We start from the raw sequence: 16,061 nt of genomic DNA, 5'->3' as shown, positions 1-16,061 counted from the left end.
GAGCTGCCCCTGCCCGATCTTCCTAAGCTGCTGCTGTGTATGTATATAAGTGACTGATTAGAGCTGCCCCTGCACGATCTTCCTAAGCTGCTGCTGTGTATGTATATAAGTGACTGATTAGAGCTGCCCCTGCCCGATCTTCCTAAGCTGCTGCTGTGTATGTATATAAGTGACTGATTAGAGCTGCCCCTGCACGATCTTCCTAAGCTGCTGCTGTGTATGTATATAAGTGACTGATTAGAGCTGCCCCTGCACGATCTTCCTAAGCTGCTGCTGTGGAAGCTTAGGAAGATCGGGCAGGAGAAGCTCTGAGGAGTCACTTACATACACAGCAGCAGCTTAGGAAGATCGGGCAGGAGCAGCTCTAATCAAGGCCCCTGAGCAGTCACTGACACAGACATCATCAGCAAAGAAACACCAGCACAGAGCAAGTAAGTGGAGCGGTGTGAAGCTGAAAGCGAAGGTCACTAACCGGGGCACATAACAAGCAGAGTAGTGATGACACAGAGGCATTGTAATAAACATTATAAAATCGGGGCCTTCAGATGGCCTATTCTTATCTCCCCAGGGAGCAGGGTGGTCACTGGGGCCATAAGAAGAGACCACCCTCAGGTCCCGATTTTACCACAAATTATATTACCTGAGTGAAATGAGTAATCCTTGTCCTGTATGAGCCGGCAGGGTATTCACTTCCAGGGACCGGAGGTTGTTTTCAGCAGCAGGCGATAACTTTCCTGTGTGTCAGAGCTCCACAGAACCACAGAACTGCACTGTCCTGTATCTTCACTGTGAACGCGCAGCGCGCTCTGTAGATCTGCCAATCAAGTTACTGGCCTGTGCGGGAGCGAGCATTCATGACTCTTTTTTTTTTTTTCATCAGTCATGATTTTCGTCATAAGAGGAGAGACATGAAAAAACAGAAACAGTGCCCCCTGCTGGCAGAATTTATATCTTTTATTTTAATTGTGATAATAACAAAATTTTTAATAGGAGTAAATTAGAAAGTGTTTCCAAATTGTATTTACTATTCATTAAAAAAAAAACAAAAAAAAACGACAGTGCCCATTTAATGACCAATAGGATGGTATCTGTTTTTCATAGGCACCCTCATCTATACTTATTTGGGGGAATATCTTGCTACCCCATACCGGCATCTATTTCTAGTGGCTTGATGACGCCATCAATCATCTTTTCCCATCATCTATACTAATGTTATTGGATCTCTGTGCAACAACTACTACATGGAGCTGACATATGTGAGAGGTAGCACCTTTTAATATTTCTCTAAGCATCTATTTATGGCAACACAACAGGGTACTGATACACTGTATATACTTACCTTCACTAGATCTGCTACACGGCTGACCATCCACAAACGAAACATCCCTGATGAACCCAACTATCCCTACCAAAGGGGGGAAACGCGTCGGATGACCTGTGGAATAATTTAAACTGCTGCCTTAGATCTCAGTATCTACCATAATCTATGCTGAACTGACACTGTACAGCCCTGTATTTACACACACTGTACGGACGTATGACCGTTACTAACTGATAGGAGGTGACGACAATACCACTCCTAGACGAACTTTTTTGCACCTACCAAAAGAATAGGGACATTTTCCGTTGGGTACTGAGATTGCTTAAGTCCCAGCGGTCTCCTAGAGTGAGGTAGGGTGCAGTAGCCACCCCCACCGTGGACAGACACCTACCTACTAATCCATATACTGTTCATTGACTATCCAATATGGATGCTATCTTGCCTTCTAAAGAAGATTAGTCACTGTACATATGAAGCACTGTTTATTATTATTTTTTGACTATCCAATAAAATTTGTATTGCACTATATAATCTAGTGTATAGTCTACCACTTATGAGCCTTTGATTGAGTGTTTTTCCTATATATATATACACCATTATGATGTCACTGCTCCTCATCAAGAGAACCCAACACCCCAGGGGGAACCACTGCCGGAGGTGACATTTATTTCAGTCCAGAAGATACAAGTTCCGGACATGACCAGGTTAGAGATAAGCGAATAGTAAAATATTCAAAATTTGCTTTGAATAGACTGTGATGTTTGACTATTCTATCAAATATCGAACCCCATTTAAGTCAACAGGAGAAAAATGCTTGTTTCTTGGTGACCTCCAAGTGGTCGAATTTAGGTTTCCAAGTCCACAATGACAGCTTAGAAAATGATGTAAACACCTGCAATGGGGGCAGCAGGGGAAGCATGCCTGGGTGCACCTAACACGCCCAAGTCGTGCTATCACAGCCTCTGAACAATACACTCCACAGTATAACCTCTATGTAAAGTGGAAAAAACACAAGGAGGCGAGCCGTCCAAAAACAATTCCTGTGCACATTGCCGGTCTATTCCTTAGTAACGTCCAGGCATAAAGTATTGGAGGTGGGTCCCCAGGGGTGGGCCCCTGACCTCTGTGATGGGGCTCTATTGATTCTAATCACATCACAGAGGGGAGGGGGGTTTCGTCTCATTGGGGAACAAAAGCAAGAGAGAGCTGGCTGTACATTCTCTCCTCATGTGTGTAATGTACATGTAGCTGAGCTGTATATGTGTAATGTACATGTAGCTGAGCTGTATATGTGTAATGTACATGTAGCTGAGCTGTATATGTGTGTAATGTACATGTAGCTGAGCTGTATATGTGTAATGTACATGTAGCTGTGCTGTATGTGTGTAATGTACATGTAGCTGAGCTGTATATATGTGTAATGTACATGTAGCTGAGCTGTATATATATGTAATGTACATGTAGCTGAGCTGTATATATGTGTAATGTACATGTAGCTGAGCTGTATATGTGTAATGTACATGTAGCTGAGCTGTATGTGTGTAATGTACATGTAGCTGAGCTGTATATGTGTGTAATGTACATGTAGCTGAGCTGTATGTGTGTAATGTACATGTAGCTGAGCTGTATATGTGTAATGTACATGTAGCTGAGCTGTATATGTGTAATGTACATGTAGCTGAGCTGTATGTGTAATGTACATGTAGCTGAGCTGTATGTGTGTAATGTACATGTAGCTGAGCTGTATGTGTGTAATGTACATGTAGCTGAGCTGTATATATGTGTAATGTACATGTAGCTGAACTGTATATGTGTGTAATGTACATGTAGCTGAGCTGTATATGTGTGTAATGTACATGTAGCTGAGCTGTATATGTGTAATGTACATGTAGCTGAGCTGTATGTGTAATGTACATGTAGCTGAGCTGTATGTGTAATGTACATGTAGCTGAGCTGTATATGTGTGTAATGTACATGTAGCTGAGCTGTATGTGTGTAATGTACATGTAGCTGAGCTGTATGTGTGTAATGTACATGTAGCTGAGCTGTATGTGTGTAATGTACATGTAGCTGAGCTGTATATATGTGTAATGTGCATGTAGCTGAGCTGTATGTGTGTAATGTACATGTAGCTGAGCTGTATGTGTGTAATGTACATGTAGCTGAGCTGTATATATGTGTAATGTACATGTAGCTGAGCTGTATGTGTGTAATGTACATGTAGCTGAGCTGTATATGTGTGTAATGTCTAACGATCCCAAATATTCCTTACCAGAAGTACATGCTGCTGGTGCTATTTAGAAATGTTTCATCACTTCAGCTCATCCAGCACAGCAGAGTCCTGCATACACTGAGCAGCAGCCCCTGGTCATGTGACTCCTCCTTCTCCTCCTCCATGTGACTGATCACATGACTGTGACATCATGGCAGGTCCTGGAAGCACAGGGGAAGCACACGGCTCCTGTCCACCATAGACACTATGTGAGGGAGCAGGGACTGCGGCCATAGACGTCCTTCCTCCTCTGCACTTTCCTGTCTCCTCCCATGTTCCCCCATATCCCCTCCTGTCCATGTATATTTCTATCTCCAGGAATCTAGAGCCGCATTACATTGTCTCCTCCTCTTCCCTCCAGGATCCTCTGCTGATATCTTCTATATAAGAGACCGACCCATCAACCATGGAGAGAGACAGAGACAAGATGGCCGAGAGGATAATAACCCTCACCCTACACATACTCTTCCTGCTTACTGGGGAGGTGAGGGATTCTGGGAGTGATGTCATCATGACATCATTCTTATCTATGGAATAACAGATGGATAGGACTGGGGAGGTGAGGGATTCTGGGAGTGATGTCATCATGACATCATTCTTATCTATGGAATAACAGATGGATAGGACTGGGGAGGTGAGGGATTCTGGGAGTGATGTCATCATGACATCATTCTTATCTATGGAATAACAGATGGATAGGACTGGAGAGGTGAGGGATTCTGGGAGTGATGTCATCATGACATCATTCTTATCTATGGAATAACAGATGGATAGGACTGGGGAGGTGAGGGATTCTGGGAGTGATGTCATCATGACATCATTCTTATCTATGGAATAACAGATGGATAGGACTGGAGAGGTGAGGGATTCTGGGAATGGATGGAGTGATAGTAATGTGTCTCTCCATACACAGGATTACACAGTAGTGAAGAAGTCCTCTAGTGGGCGCTGTGGGGCCCCTGGGTGTGAAGGATGGGGAAGAACCCTGAGCCCAATCCCGGGGCCCCTGATACATGAGGAAATGGAGGAAGAGAAGATCCTAGAAGTCACCAACAAGATGGTGGAGCTGCTGAGTGGAGAGGTGAGACTGTGGCTGCTGGGAATGCTGGGACATTATACAGTAACACCACTGGAGGGGTGGGGGGGATGACTGTGTGATCATTGTGTGTGTCAGGTTCCTATAAGGTGTCAGGACGTGGCGGTCTATTTCTCCATGGAGGAGTGGGAGTATGTAGAAGGACACAAGGATCAGTACAAGGATGTGATGCTGGAGGATCAGCAGCCCCTCCCATCAGCAGGTAATAGACAGGACTATATACACACCTCCTCTCTTTATTATCTGGATGGAAAGAATGAATTCAGTCTCTGTATGTGTTCCCTCCAGTCAGATCCAGTAAGAGAACAGCACCAGAGAGATGTCCCCGTCCTCTTCTCCCACAGGATCAGGATCAGGTAGATGGAGATCTTCCCTATGATCTGTACATCCCACCTGACTTCTCCTCCTGTCTGATGACTTTTACAATATTTCTCTCACATCTTATGAATCAGGGGGAAGATCTGGACTATATTGATGCTCCAGACATAAAAGTTAAAGAAGAGACAGATGACGGCAGTAATGAGCAGTATAAGGAGGACATCACTATGGCAAAAGATGTGAACTCTATCAATGTTATAGACATAAGGATAAAAGAAGAAGAGACAGATGTGAGTTGTGATGAGCAGTATAAGGAGGATATTACTACGAGGAACGTGCTTATGATTCAGGGTGAAGATCTGAAAAATATTGATGCTTCGGACTTAATAGTTAAAGAAGAGATGGATGTGAGCGGTGATGAGCAGTATAAGGAGGACGTCAGTACAGGGGAAGATGTGAACTCTATTAATGCTATAGACATAAGGATAAAAGAAGAAGAGACAGATGACAGCAGTGATGAGCAGTATAAGGAGGACATCACTACAGGTAAGCGCCCAGGAGGAATATTATAAGCTCTGTGTCCTGTCAGTCTCTGCGGTATATCCCCCATACAGGGACACATTATAGGAGATAACACACACTGTGCATCTATAATATGAACATAAAATACATCTAAGTGGATGAGGCCGATCTCATCTGCTGTCACTACTGATGAGGGGGGAGTATTTACCCTATTTTGAGGCACATGATATTATCTCCTATTAGACTCCCATCAAGTTACTGTGTGACACCCCCCCCCCCCACACACACACAATGTGAGAATGTCCACCCATTAACCCCTTCATGTCACAGCTAAGTTTCTTTTTTGTACTTTCGTTTTTTCCTTCTCCTGTATAAAAGGCCATAGCGCTTTAATTTTTTCACCTACAGACCCACATGAGCTCTTATTCTTTGTGACACCAATTTTACTTTGTAATGACACGCTACATTGTTCCATAAAATGTGCTGCAAAGCCAAAAAAGGTGAGATTGAAAAAAAAAATTATATTTTTAAAATTTCAGCTAAAACTGGCATGTTATCTATATTCCTCATGTCTGTACGATTACAGTGATGCCCAATGTATATAATTTTTATTTTACTACTTAAAAAAAATATATATTCTGACTCCTTTAATACCAAAATTGTTATTTCCTGTAGTCTGTAGGCGGCACAACACATAGGATAAATCCCCCACGATACAATCACACAGGGACAGGATAATTAGTAATAAATCGATTAAGCTTCTAAGTATCCGCTCTATAAAGCCAATCACCAGACCGGGAACCAGTGTATTTTTTTATATAGCAATAACAAGTAATCCAGGGTGAGAAGCTTGTGCTGCCTACGGACTCAAGGAAATCAAAATTTCTGTAAGTGAATTTTGGTTTTCCTGATCATTCCGCAGCAGCACAACACAAAGGACTTCAAAGCAGTCCTCTAAATGGGAGGGAAAGATGAAGCCAACTAGAGGCCGTATGTTGTCTAGCTTGTAATGTCTGACAGATATAAGAGTAAATGGCTTAAGATTTCATCTAATAGAACATAAACCAACCTAGCATAGGAGGAGGCAGGAGAGCAAGTCTTTATGTGCAGGGATGACTAGAGGGCAGAAAGCGAGTAACGTTTTTAATATTCTCTATTATGTCCCTGATACTCCTGCCTGGGAGTTGTTTTTTTCCCTGTTACCCCCATGTGGGGTATATAGCTAGTATAAAAAGAGAAGAAACTTATATATTTCATATGTGCAAGCACAGTGATTAAACTGAAACATCTCTAAGGTTATTACTCATAAATCCTCTCTTCTCTATTGTCAGGTGACTGTACCCGGAGATCAGAGGGAAATCTGATATATTCAGGTTATAAAGCACATGATCATGATCATACATATGGAAAATGTTCTTTTACCCCAGATCTACCCTCAGTCCTTCACAGCACAGATCTGTCATCTGATCCTTTTAATACCGTCCTGTATTCTGATTTATCACAGTTTATTAATCAAAACAAGGAAAAGCCATTCTTATGTTCAATATGTGGGAAATGTTTTACTGGCAAATCAGCTCTTGTAAGACATAGAATAATTCACACAGGGGAAAAGCCATTTTCATGTTCAGAATGTGGGAAATGTTTTACTGGCAAATCAGCTCTTGTAAGACATAGAATAATTCACACAGGGGAAAAGCCATTTTCATGTTCAGCCTGTGGGAAAGCTTTTCCTTGCAAATCAGCTCTTCTTAGACATGAAAAGACTCACACAGGGGAGAAGCCGTTTTCATGTTCACGATGTGGGAAATCTTTTACTTGCAAATCAGCTCTTGTTACACATACAAGAATTCACACTGGAGATTTGCCATTTTCATGTTCAGAATGTGTAAAACGTTTTAATAGTAAATCAAGTCTTGCTAAACATCAAAAAACTCACACAATAGAGAAGCCATTTCCATGTTCAGAATGTGAGAAATGTTTCAATTATAAATCAAGTCTTGTTAAACATCAAAAAACTCACACAGGAGAGAAACCATCTTCATGTTCAGATAGTGAAAAAAGTTTTTTCAAACAATCACAGATCACTACAAATGAAAGAGCTCTTATAGTTGAGAAGCTAATTTCCTGTCTAGAATGTGGGAAGCGTTTTAGGCAAAATTCTGATTTTCTTATACATCAAAGGATTCACAGAGGGGAGAAGCCATATCAATGTTCTGAATGTGAAAAATGTTTTAGTAACAAATCAGGTCTTGTTAACCATCAAAGAATTCACACAGGAGAGAAGCCTTTTATATGTTCAGAATGTGGAAAATGTTTTACTGAGAAATCACATCTTGTTAAACATCAAAAAATTCACACAGGGGAGAAGCCATTTGCATGTTTAGAATGTGGGAAATGTTTTACCTACAAGTCAGATTTTGTTAAACATCTAAGAATTCACACAGGGGAGAAGCCATTTTCATGTTCAGAATGTGGGAGAGGTTTTCCTGTGAAATCCCAGCTTGATTCACATCAAAGAACTCACACAGGATTGAAGCCATTTTCATGTGATATTTGTGGGAAATGTTATATGCGGAAAGATGGACTTATTGAACATCAGAACATTCACTTCGGATAATCCAAGTCAGATCTCTCAGTGATCAGTCAGACGTCTGTTCTCCAGAAAGCAGATAGAAGCCAGATACCACAGCTATGTATTCCCCATGTACAGAGGAGATGTGGCGGTAATACAGATATCATATACCGCAGCTCCAAACTTCTCATCAATTGGTAATAAAATGTTTCTTCTAAACCTTAGTCTCCTCTCCCTCCATCTCATGTGGATATATATATATATATATATATATATATATAGTGGAATATACCTAGTGACAGATTCCCTGTAACAAAGGTTTTCCTGGTGATTGGTTCTCTTTAAGGTATGGGGGGGCAAAAAGGTTGGTACTTACTGTATAGGCCATAAATGAGGCCCTATGGACGGGAAGTAAGAGGTAAGAAGGTGCTGGAAAACAGTGGAGCTGAAGATGTCTGTCGAGTTCTACAGACCAAACCAAAGAAGAAACAAGCTAAACACCAAAATAGCGCACAACTCCAAAATAGAGTATATAATCAAATTTTATTTATACATGATTCCAAAGAAAAACAAGACAAAAAAGAAGCACCATAAAAAACATGATTAAAAACAATTTAAAAAAACCATATAGGTATATAAGCAATCCAAAGAGGGAGAGGATATGATAGTCCTCTCACTACATCAGGACATCACCAGAAAAAACAATCCTTCCTCATGGTCAAAACATATATATATATATATATATATATATATATATATATATATATATATATATATATATATTATACAAAGACGCTATCTTATTGTGCAGTATAGTAAAATACACAGACTGGCGTTATAAATATATAATTAAACCCAAACGTCACAGGTGATTCTCTAAATATCCTCTACTAATGTGTCACTGATTATCACAAATGCCTAAGAACAACTTGGTGTAAAAAGTGCTGAAATATAAAGTGCTTGAGTGCTACAAACTATGACATGGTGTAAATGTACAAATATAATAAAACGCCAGTAGGTAAGCACAAATAACAAGAAAGGTCATCTGATCACCCTACGACCATGAGATCCGGTGTCCTGACTGAGACCCAACGCGTGTCGTCACCGCAGTGACTTCATCAGGGGTCTAATCACCCCTGATGAAGTCACTGCGGTGACGACACGCGTTGGTGATGTCCTGATGTAGTGAGAGGACTATCATAACCTCTCACTCTTTGGATTGCTTATATACCTATATGGTTTTTTAATTGTTTTTGATCATGTTTGTTATGATGCTTCTTTTTTGTCTTGTTTTTCTTTGGAATCATGTATAAATAAAATTTGATTATATACTGCGCTAGGTGTGCGCTATTATGGTGTTTAGCTTGTTTCTTCTTTGGTTTGGTTTGACTTATTTGGACGCCAAGCTGCACCCCCATTGATATTAAATTGTGAGGTGAGCTCCCTCTTCTTTGTTGTATTTCAATGTCGAGTTCTACAGAGACGAGTGGTGGGACCCGGCAATGTATAGTGTCCGGCGGCCGGGGGGTTAACGGGGCAGGCTGCAGACAAACTCGCAGAAGGGATGTACATCGCTGCTGCGAGTTTGTCTCTCATTGAGTAAACAGGGACGGGATCCGCAGCGAGTTTCGTCGTGTGTGTTTGTACCCTTAATCCTTTAATGACATACAGAAAACGACCACGGAACAAGTGAAAAACACCTAAAAACTAAGACATTCATACACTGGTCCCAGTAAGACTCAACGTAGATGAACACAGCAGCAAATAAAAGATACAAAATAGAATGAAATCACACAATACAACAATTCACGAGACGATAAAAGTGGCCGTGCAAAAATCCGGTGACATAACCAAGCAGGAAAGTGCAAGAAAAAAGGTATATATATATATCTGTGCCTGGTGACCTAGCAGGTGCAGACATGGCCGCTCTTATCCCCTGTGATGGTAGACTCTCCCTTCCGTGATCCATTGTTGCCAACACCGAGCAACTACCATATCTCTCTGACCGAGGTGACGGCCAATTAGCAGCGTTCTGCAGGTGGGGACCACAGACCACTTCTCACTACCTAGGCTTTCTGACTGTTTTGGTGACTTTTGAATGTTGGTGGTGCTTTCATATTCATGGTAGCATGAGACGGACTCTACAACCCACACAGGTGGCTCAGGTAGTGCAGCTCATCCAGGATGGCACATCAATGTCAGCTGTGGCAAGAAAGTTTGCTGTGTCTGTCAGCGTAGTGTCCAGAGGCTGGAGGAGTGTCTGCAAAAACCGTTAGAAACTGGCTCCATCAACCAACATCACGTTGCAGCACAGGCTGTCCAGGAGTAGGCAGCGGCTATAGTCCAGGTCTAGGAGGAGATCCCTCAGGAGACCATCGGCCACCTCATCAGAAGCATGCTCGGGCCTTGTAGGGAGGTCATACAGACACCTCATCAGTAGCATGCCCGGGCCTTGTAGGGAGGTCATACAGACACCTCATCAGGAGCATGCCCGGGCCTTGTAGGGAGGTCATACAGCCACCTTATCAGGAGCATGCCCGGGCCTTGTAGGGAGATCATACAGCCACCTCATCAGGAGCATGCCCGGGTCTTGTAGGGAGGTCATACAGACACCTCATCAGTAGCATGCCCGGGCCTTGTAGGGAGGTCATACAGACACCTTATCAGGAGCATGCCCGGGCCTTGTAGGGAGGTCATACAGACACCACATCAGGAGCATGCCCGGGCCTTGTAGGGAGGTTATACAGCCACCTCATCAGGAGTATGCCCGGGCCTTGTAGGGAGGTCATACAGACACCTCATCGGGAGCATGCCCGGGCCTTGTAGGGAGGTCATACAGACACCTCATCGGGAGCATGCCCGGGCCTTGTAGGGAGGTCATACAGACACCTCATCAGGAGCATGCCCGGGCCTTGTAGGGAGATCATACAGACACCTTATCAGGAGCATGCCCGGGCCTTGTAGGGAGGTCATACAGACACCTCATCAGGAGCATGCCCGGGCCTTGTAGGGAGGTCATACAGTTACCTCATCCGGAGCATGCCCGGGCCTTGTAGGGAGGTCATACAGCCACCTCATCAGGAGCATGCCCGGGCCTTGTAGGGAGGTCATACAGCCACCTCATCAGGAGCATGCCCGGGTCTTGTAGGGAGGTCATACAGACACCTCATCAGGAGCATGCCCGGGCCTTGTAGGGAGGTTATACAGCCACCTCATCAGGAGCATGCCCGGACCTTGTAGGGAGGTCATATAGCCACCTCATCAGGAGCATGCCCGGGCCTTGTAGGGAGGTCATACAGACACCTCATCAGGAGTATGCCCGGGCCTTGTAGGGAGGTCATACAGACACCTCATCAGGAGCATGCCCGGGCCTTGTAGGGAGGTCATACAGACACCTCATCAGGAGCATGCCCGGGCCTTGTAGGGAGGTCATACAGACACCTCATCAGGAGCATGCCCGGGCCTTGTAGGGAGGTCATACAGACACCTCATCAGGAGCATGCCCCGGCCTTGTAGGGAGGTCATACAGCCTTATCAGGAGCATGCCCAGGCCTTGTAGGGAGGTCATACAGACACCTCATCAGGAGTATGCCCGGGCCTTGTAGGGAGGTCATACAGACACCTCATCAGGAGCATGCCAGGGCCTTGTAGGGAGGTCATACAGCCACGTCATCAGGAGCATGCTTGTAGGGAGGTCATACAGCCACCTCATCAGGAGCAGGCTTGTAGGGAGGTCATACAGACACCTCATCAGAAGCATGCCCAGGCCTTGTAGGGAGGTCATACAGACACATCATCAGGAGCATGCCCAGGCCTTGTAGGGAGGTCATACAGCCACCTCATCAGGAGCAGGCTTGTAGGGAGGTCATACACCTCATCAGGAGCAGGCTTGTAGGGAGGTCATACAGGCACATGGAGGCCACACACATTACATGTATAATATATATAAGGACATTACAGCAAAGTTGGATCAGCGTGGAGGGGGTTACCAGGGTAATTCTGTGTGTGACGCCACCTGATACCACCATACTGTGACTGGATAACACCACAATACTACACCTGACCACTACCACCATACTGTGACTGGATAACACCACAAGACCTGACCAGACCCCCCCCCCCCCCATCTCCGTATCTGAGTTCTGTGTTATGAATAGAGCCGCAGTACGTGACCCGCGGCTCTATTCACCCCTACAGAGCAGCCAGAGAGAGACGAGTAAGCACTATTCCGTCTTTCTCGGCTTTTCAAGCGGCTCCTTTGTTGCCTGGGCTGTACGTTTTGGGTCATGCTGGGAGACCCGGCCAGGACTCAATATTAATGTCCTAGTGGAGGGAAGGAGGTTGTTACTCCGGATTTTAAAGTACACGGCTCTATCCATTGTCCCACTGATGCGGTTGGCAGAGAAACACCCCCAAAACATGTTTCCCCTCCATGCCTGACAGTGGGGTCGGAGTTCTTTGGGTCATAGGCGGCATTTCTCGTCCTCCAAACACGGCAAATAGAGTTAATGCCAAAGAGCTGAATGTTTGTTTCATCTGACCCCTGCACCTTCTCTGATCACTCTCAGAATCATCCAGGTGTTCATTGGAGACTTGCCCATGTTGTAGAGGTTAGAGTCTGACTGATTGGGGATGGGAGTCTTTTCTACAGGTGACAATGTAAGACGGCCATCTATAATGCAGGTAACCTGGACGGCCATCTATAATGGAGGTAACCTGGTGAATTAGGAGCGTATGACTGGTCTGTAGGAGCCAGAACTCCTAATTATTTTTAGGGGATCAAATACTTATTTCTGTCTGAAAAATGCTAATAAATTTATATAATTTATACAGTGTGATTTTTGTGGATTTTATTTTTGATATTCTCTCACTGTTAAAATTAATCTTAAAATTATAGACTATTTGTCAGGATTGTGCAGTAACCTGGTGTGAACTGGGCCTGTTTTAACTTCTATGTGCTACACCAGCTTGCTTCTCAGCTTCATGGCAATGCGGGAGTTAAACTGATCACTGGGAGACTTGATTATTGCAGCTGAGTAGTCTGTGTGATTGACTGGTTTCTCTGCCTAACAAATTCAGAAGGAGACAGCACTGCTCACAGCAAACGTGATTTCTTTATTCACATCCTATTCCCGCAACGTTTCGGCTGGTTTCTGCAACAACTAACCAGGCTACGGCAAGGTGAACGTCCAGTAGAGGACTATTCAGTGTTTCGGCAGTGGAGCGGCCCTTCCACTTGGAACGACTCTGCTCTCCGGTTCCAATTCCGGGCCGGGCTGAGTGACCGACTAAAAGACATGCTAGTGGCCTACTTGACTCCTGACACCCTCGAAGAGAGTATGACCTTGGCCATTCGGGAACATCGGTGGTTGAGGGACTGACAGAGGGAGAGGGGTTCCCCAGACCTGACTAGAACCTATTTGTTTCCAACCTCCTTCCCTATAAACCTGCCCCACCTGTTGCACCCCCTCGAGAGGAGCTGATGCAAGACGATGACACAGATGCCAAGGCCAGACAGGCACACCGTCTACAGAACAACCTTTGCCTGTACTGTGGAAAAGCGAGACATAGAGTACGGCGATGTCCCTCCAGGCCTGAACCATTGCCAGAAAGCTCCAGGCGCCTGAGCAACTATCGAGGGGGTCTCTCAGGCGCACAGGAAACCTTCATGAGAAGGAACAAGCTATTGTTACCTATCTCACTGGTGTTGGGGAATAGTTGCATTTTTGGGTATGCTCAGGTCGATTCTGGGTCTTCTGCTAATTTCATTAACCCCGTGTTTTGGTCTGGGTTGGAAGCATTTCCCCTTCAGTTCAAGTGTCCAGTGAACATCACTGGAGCTGACTCGGCTCCCTTTGCCCAAGGAGGTGTACGGTATATTACCCCCCACCTTGAAGTTAAGGTGGTGTCTGTTCATGTCGAGACCCTCGATTTTCTTCTTTTGCAGGGTTAGTCTTCTGATGTGATCTTGGGGTTACCCTTGCTGGAAGCTCATAATCCAGTGTTCGATTGGGCCAGCAGTGAACTTACTCGGTGGGGGCCTAAGTGTGGTCCTCATTGTATTGCGGTGACACTTGCGAAATGTTCCACTGGGGAGGGGGAGATTCCAGGATTTCTAGCTGACTACACAGATGTGTTTGATGAGAACACATTCGCCCCTCCTCCTTTGCTTTGGGGGCGGGATTCTTTTTTGTGGGCAAAGAAGACGGTGGGCTTCGGCCCTGTATTGACGATAGAGCGTTAAACAAGATCACAGTTAAGAACCAGCACCCGCTACCCCTTATCCCGGACTTGTTTAACCAGATTGTGGGTGCTAAATGGTGTTCAAAAATTGATTTGCGGGGAGCAAAGAAGGTGATGAATGGAAGACTTCTTTCAATACCCCTGAAGGCATTTCAAATACCTCGTTATGCCCTTTGGGTTAAGCAATGCTCCGGCAGTCTTCCAACATTTTGTGAATAACGTATTCCGTGAGTACCTTGGTCGTTTTCTGGTTGTGTATCTTGATGATAGTTTTCCCCCGACTGGTCTTCTTAAATTTTGCATGTCCGCACTGTCATGGACCTTTTGAGGGCTAATCAGTTATGTGCCAAGCTGTCTAAGTGCCAATTTGGTATTCAGGAGGTCTCATTTTTGGGGTATAACATCACCTCTAACTCGTTTAGTATGGACCCTCTTAAGGTCCAAGCCATTGAGAACTGGCAGTGACGCAATAACCTTAAGGCTCTACAGAGGTTCTTGGGTTTTGCTAATTATTACCAGAAATTTATCAAAAACTTCTTGCTCATAGCCAAACCTCTTACCGATCTAACCAAGAAGGGGGCGGATCTGGTAAATTGGACCCCTGACGCTTATTTGCTCAAGCAGTGTTTCACTAAGCTTCCGGTGCTGATTCTGCCAGACTTTGAGCATCCTTTTATAGTAGAGGTGGACGCATCTGAGGTGAGGATAGGAGCTGTTCTATCTCAGGGGTCTGCAGCTCTTACCAACCTCCAACCCGTTGCATTCTTCACGAGGAAGTTCTCCAAGGTAGACATAGGCAATAGGGAGTTGTTGGCTATAAAGATGGCCTTTGACGAATGGAGACACTTCCTCGAGGGAGCTAAGCATAAGGTGGTGGTTATCACTGATCACAAAAACCTCATGTATTTGGATCAAGCCAAATGTCTCACACCACGCCAGATGGGCCTTGTTCTTTACTAGGTTTAATTGTGAAATAACCTACCGGCCTGGTTCCAAGAATGTCAAGACTGACGCTTTGTCCCTCAGCTTTGACGTTGAGACCACTCCTAGGATCCAACCTGATACCATCTTGTCCCCTGGTGTGGTAGTGGCCATTTTGCAGCCGGATCTGGTGCCTTAAATCGCGGAGTCTCAGTCCTTGGCACCCCAGAACACTTCACAGTCCCTGCTGTTTATGCCCCCTAACCTCAGTCTCTGAGTCTTGGAGGAGGTTCACAGCTCTGTGTTAACGGGAGCACCCAGGGGTGGCAGGAACAAAATACTTGCTCTCACGCCACTACTGGTGGCCTTCCTGGGCCCGAGATGTGAGGGCCTTTGTTGACGCGTGTGAGACCTGTGCTAGGTCCAAGGTTCCTCGTAGACCACCTGAAGGGTTATTACACCCGCTACCTGTGCCTACGAGACCATGGACACATATCTCAATGGATTTTATTACTGATTTGCCTCTGTCCAAGGAAAAAAATGTAATTTGGGTGGTTATGGATAGGTTTTCTAAGATGTGCCATCTTATCCCTTTGTGCAAATTCCCTTATGCTCGCACCCTGGCCACAATGTTCATTAATCACATTCTGCGCCTGCATGATATTCCTGAGAACATTGTGTCTGATCGAGGTGTTCAGTTTGTTGCTAAATTCTGGAGATAATTCTGTGGTCGATTGGGTGTCTCCTTGTGCTTCTTGTCTGTCTTCCATCCGCAGACGAACGGACAGACAGAAAG

At 44.7% G+C, this 16,061-nt stretch overlaps 1 protein-coding gene and 1 long non-coding RNA gene across 2 annotated transcripts in view; both read left to right on the top strand.

Annotated features, from left to right (window-relative positions):
* The first annotated feature begins 301 nt into the window (after nucleotides 1–301).
* LOC138786883 (uncharacterized) lies at nucleotides 302–1,839 on the top strand. The gene is made up of 3 exons (XR_011362238.1): nucleotides 302–431; nucleotides 1,102–1,263; nucleotides 1,349–1,839. It is a non-coding gene; the product is annotated as an uncharacterized lncRNA (long non-coding RNA).
* Nucleotides 1,840–3,806: 1,967 nt separating this feature from the next.
* Nucleotides 3,807–16,061, top strand: part of LOC138786673 (zinc finger protein 850-like) — a 35,190-nt gene continuing 22,935 nt past the window's right edge. The window contains exons 1-10 of the mRNA XM_069963651.1: nucleotides 3,807–4,077; nucleotides 4,507–4,674; nucleotides 4,768–4,891; nucleotides 4,978–5,045; nucleotides 5,142–5,553; nucleotides 6,861–8,141; nucleotides 13,181–13,438; nucleotides 13,576–14,049; nucleotides 14,892–15,246; nucleotides 15,305–15,423. Of these exons, the coding sequence (XP_069819752.1) occupies nucleotides 4,000–4,077; nucleotides 4,507–4,674; nucleotides 4,768–4,891; nucleotides 4,978–5,045; nucleotides 5,142–5,553; nucleotides 6,861–8,141; nucleotides 13,181–13,438; nucleotides 13,576–14,049; nucleotides 14,892–15,246; nucleotides 15,305–15,423 (3,337 nt within the window). The 5' untranslated portion in view covers nucleotides 3,807–3,999. The remainder of the gene's footprint in view (nucleotides 4,078–4,506; nucleotides 4,675–4,767; nucleotides 4,892–4,977; nucleotides 5,046–5,141; nucleotides 5,554–6,860; nucleotides 8,142–13,180; nucleotides 13,439–13,575; nucleotides 14,050–14,891; nucleotides 15,247–15,304; nucleotides 15,424–16,061) is intronic.

Source organism: Dendropsophus ebraccatus, chromosome 3 (assembly GCF_027789765.1).
Source record: "Dendropsophus ebraccatus isolate aDenEbr1 chromosome 3, aDenEbr1.pat, whole genome shotgun sequence".
NCBI lineage: Eukaryota > Metazoa > Chordata > Amphibia > Anura > Hylidae > Dendropsophus > Dendropsophus ebraccatus.
This window is presented reverse-complemented; position numbering and strand designations above follow the sequence as displayed.